The sequence below is a fragment of the Trichinella spiralis genome (genome assembly GCF_000181795.1).
Source record: "Trichinella spiralis strain ISS 195 chromosome Unknown Scfld5695, whole genome shotgun sequence".
Classification (NCBI taxonomy): domain Eukaryota; kingdom Metazoa; phylum Nematoda; class Enoplea; order Trichinellida; family Trichinellidae; genus Trichinella; species Trichinella spiralis.
The window spans coordinates 1-1,024 of NW_003532634.1; the positions used below are offsets into that span (position 1 = coordinate 1).

The window sequence follows — 1,024 nt, forward strand, 5'->3', positions numbered from 1 at the left end:
AAATGGAATGAATTAATTTTTATACTTACCCGGAAGCGAAAGGGATAATTATGAAACGTAGTCCAGATGCGTAAACGAAATGCACAAGTCAGTTGACACGAGCCCGTGAATGAAAGTATCCCGCTTCGACGCATTCACCTGTAGTGAAACAGACTCCAGTACATGTTGTTCTCGCATTCTCGTTTCGCATGACAAACGACGACTGTAATTTCCGCTTTGACAACGGCATATCCACTGGCCGAGAGGTTGGATTCTCAAGCAGCCGTTGTCCCTCTCTCCGAAGCATTTATCACGACAAGCTTCTTCAGTGTCGAACGCTGTGGCGCTGATCTGGCCCAAAGACGATCGAATTGCAATTGCAAAAATGCTGCATATTAAAATTAAACTATTCATATCCAAAAATCAACTCTGCTGATGATAATCGGATTTTATATATGGCGGGACAAAAATGACGGGATATACAACACTGACTGACTGACCAAAGGGGAGAACAAACTGTATGCACCACACCGGCCAACGACGACGACGACTAACGCTTGAATACGATGTGCATTAAATTTGGCAAAAGCGAAATGTGGAACGAACACGGCCGGGCCTAGTTAGACCAGTGACAAAACAGTCAAGCTTTCCACAGGGGCAACAACCTGTTTATCAGTACGTCCGCTGGTGAAAGACGCACCTTTTGGACAAACTGGTAAGCCGACAGCCAAAACGCCAACTTTGACCGACAACATCATCAAAATAACGACTACCCATCTAGCAATATTCAATATCTACAAAATATACAAGCATCATTATGATTTTTTTCACTTCGATCTATATTCATTCCCATCAATAAAATGCTTTATTCGAAATTTTACACACCAACAACCGCACGCATACCAACTTGCGTACTATTTTCAAAATTTCAACTTGAGAGCATTTTATTTTTAAATTCACAAAAAATTTCTCCTATTTTATGTCAGATGATTAACTTTTTTTTTACAAGTTCCAGAATTTAAAAAAAATTTTTTTTTAAGTTTAA

At 39.7% G+C, this 1,024-nt stretch overlaps 1 protein-coding gene across 1 annotated transcript; it reads right to left on the reverse strand.

Moving 5' to 3' along the window:
• Positions 1-48: 48 nt before the first annotated feature.
• Tsp_14373 (conserved hypothetical protein) lies at positions 49-393 on the reverse strand. Its single transcript, XM_003366626.1, has one exon. It carries the CDS (start codon positions 391-393, stop codon positions 49-51), a length of 345 nt encoding a protein of 114 aa, XP_003366674.1.
• Between the last annotated feature and the right edge of the window lie 631 nt (positions 394-1,024).

Coding starts and splice junctions, on each gene's coding strand:
- Tsp_14373 (XM_003366626.1), bottom strand. CDS start 393: ATGAATAGTTTAATTTTAATATGCAGCATTTTTGCAATTGCAATTCGA.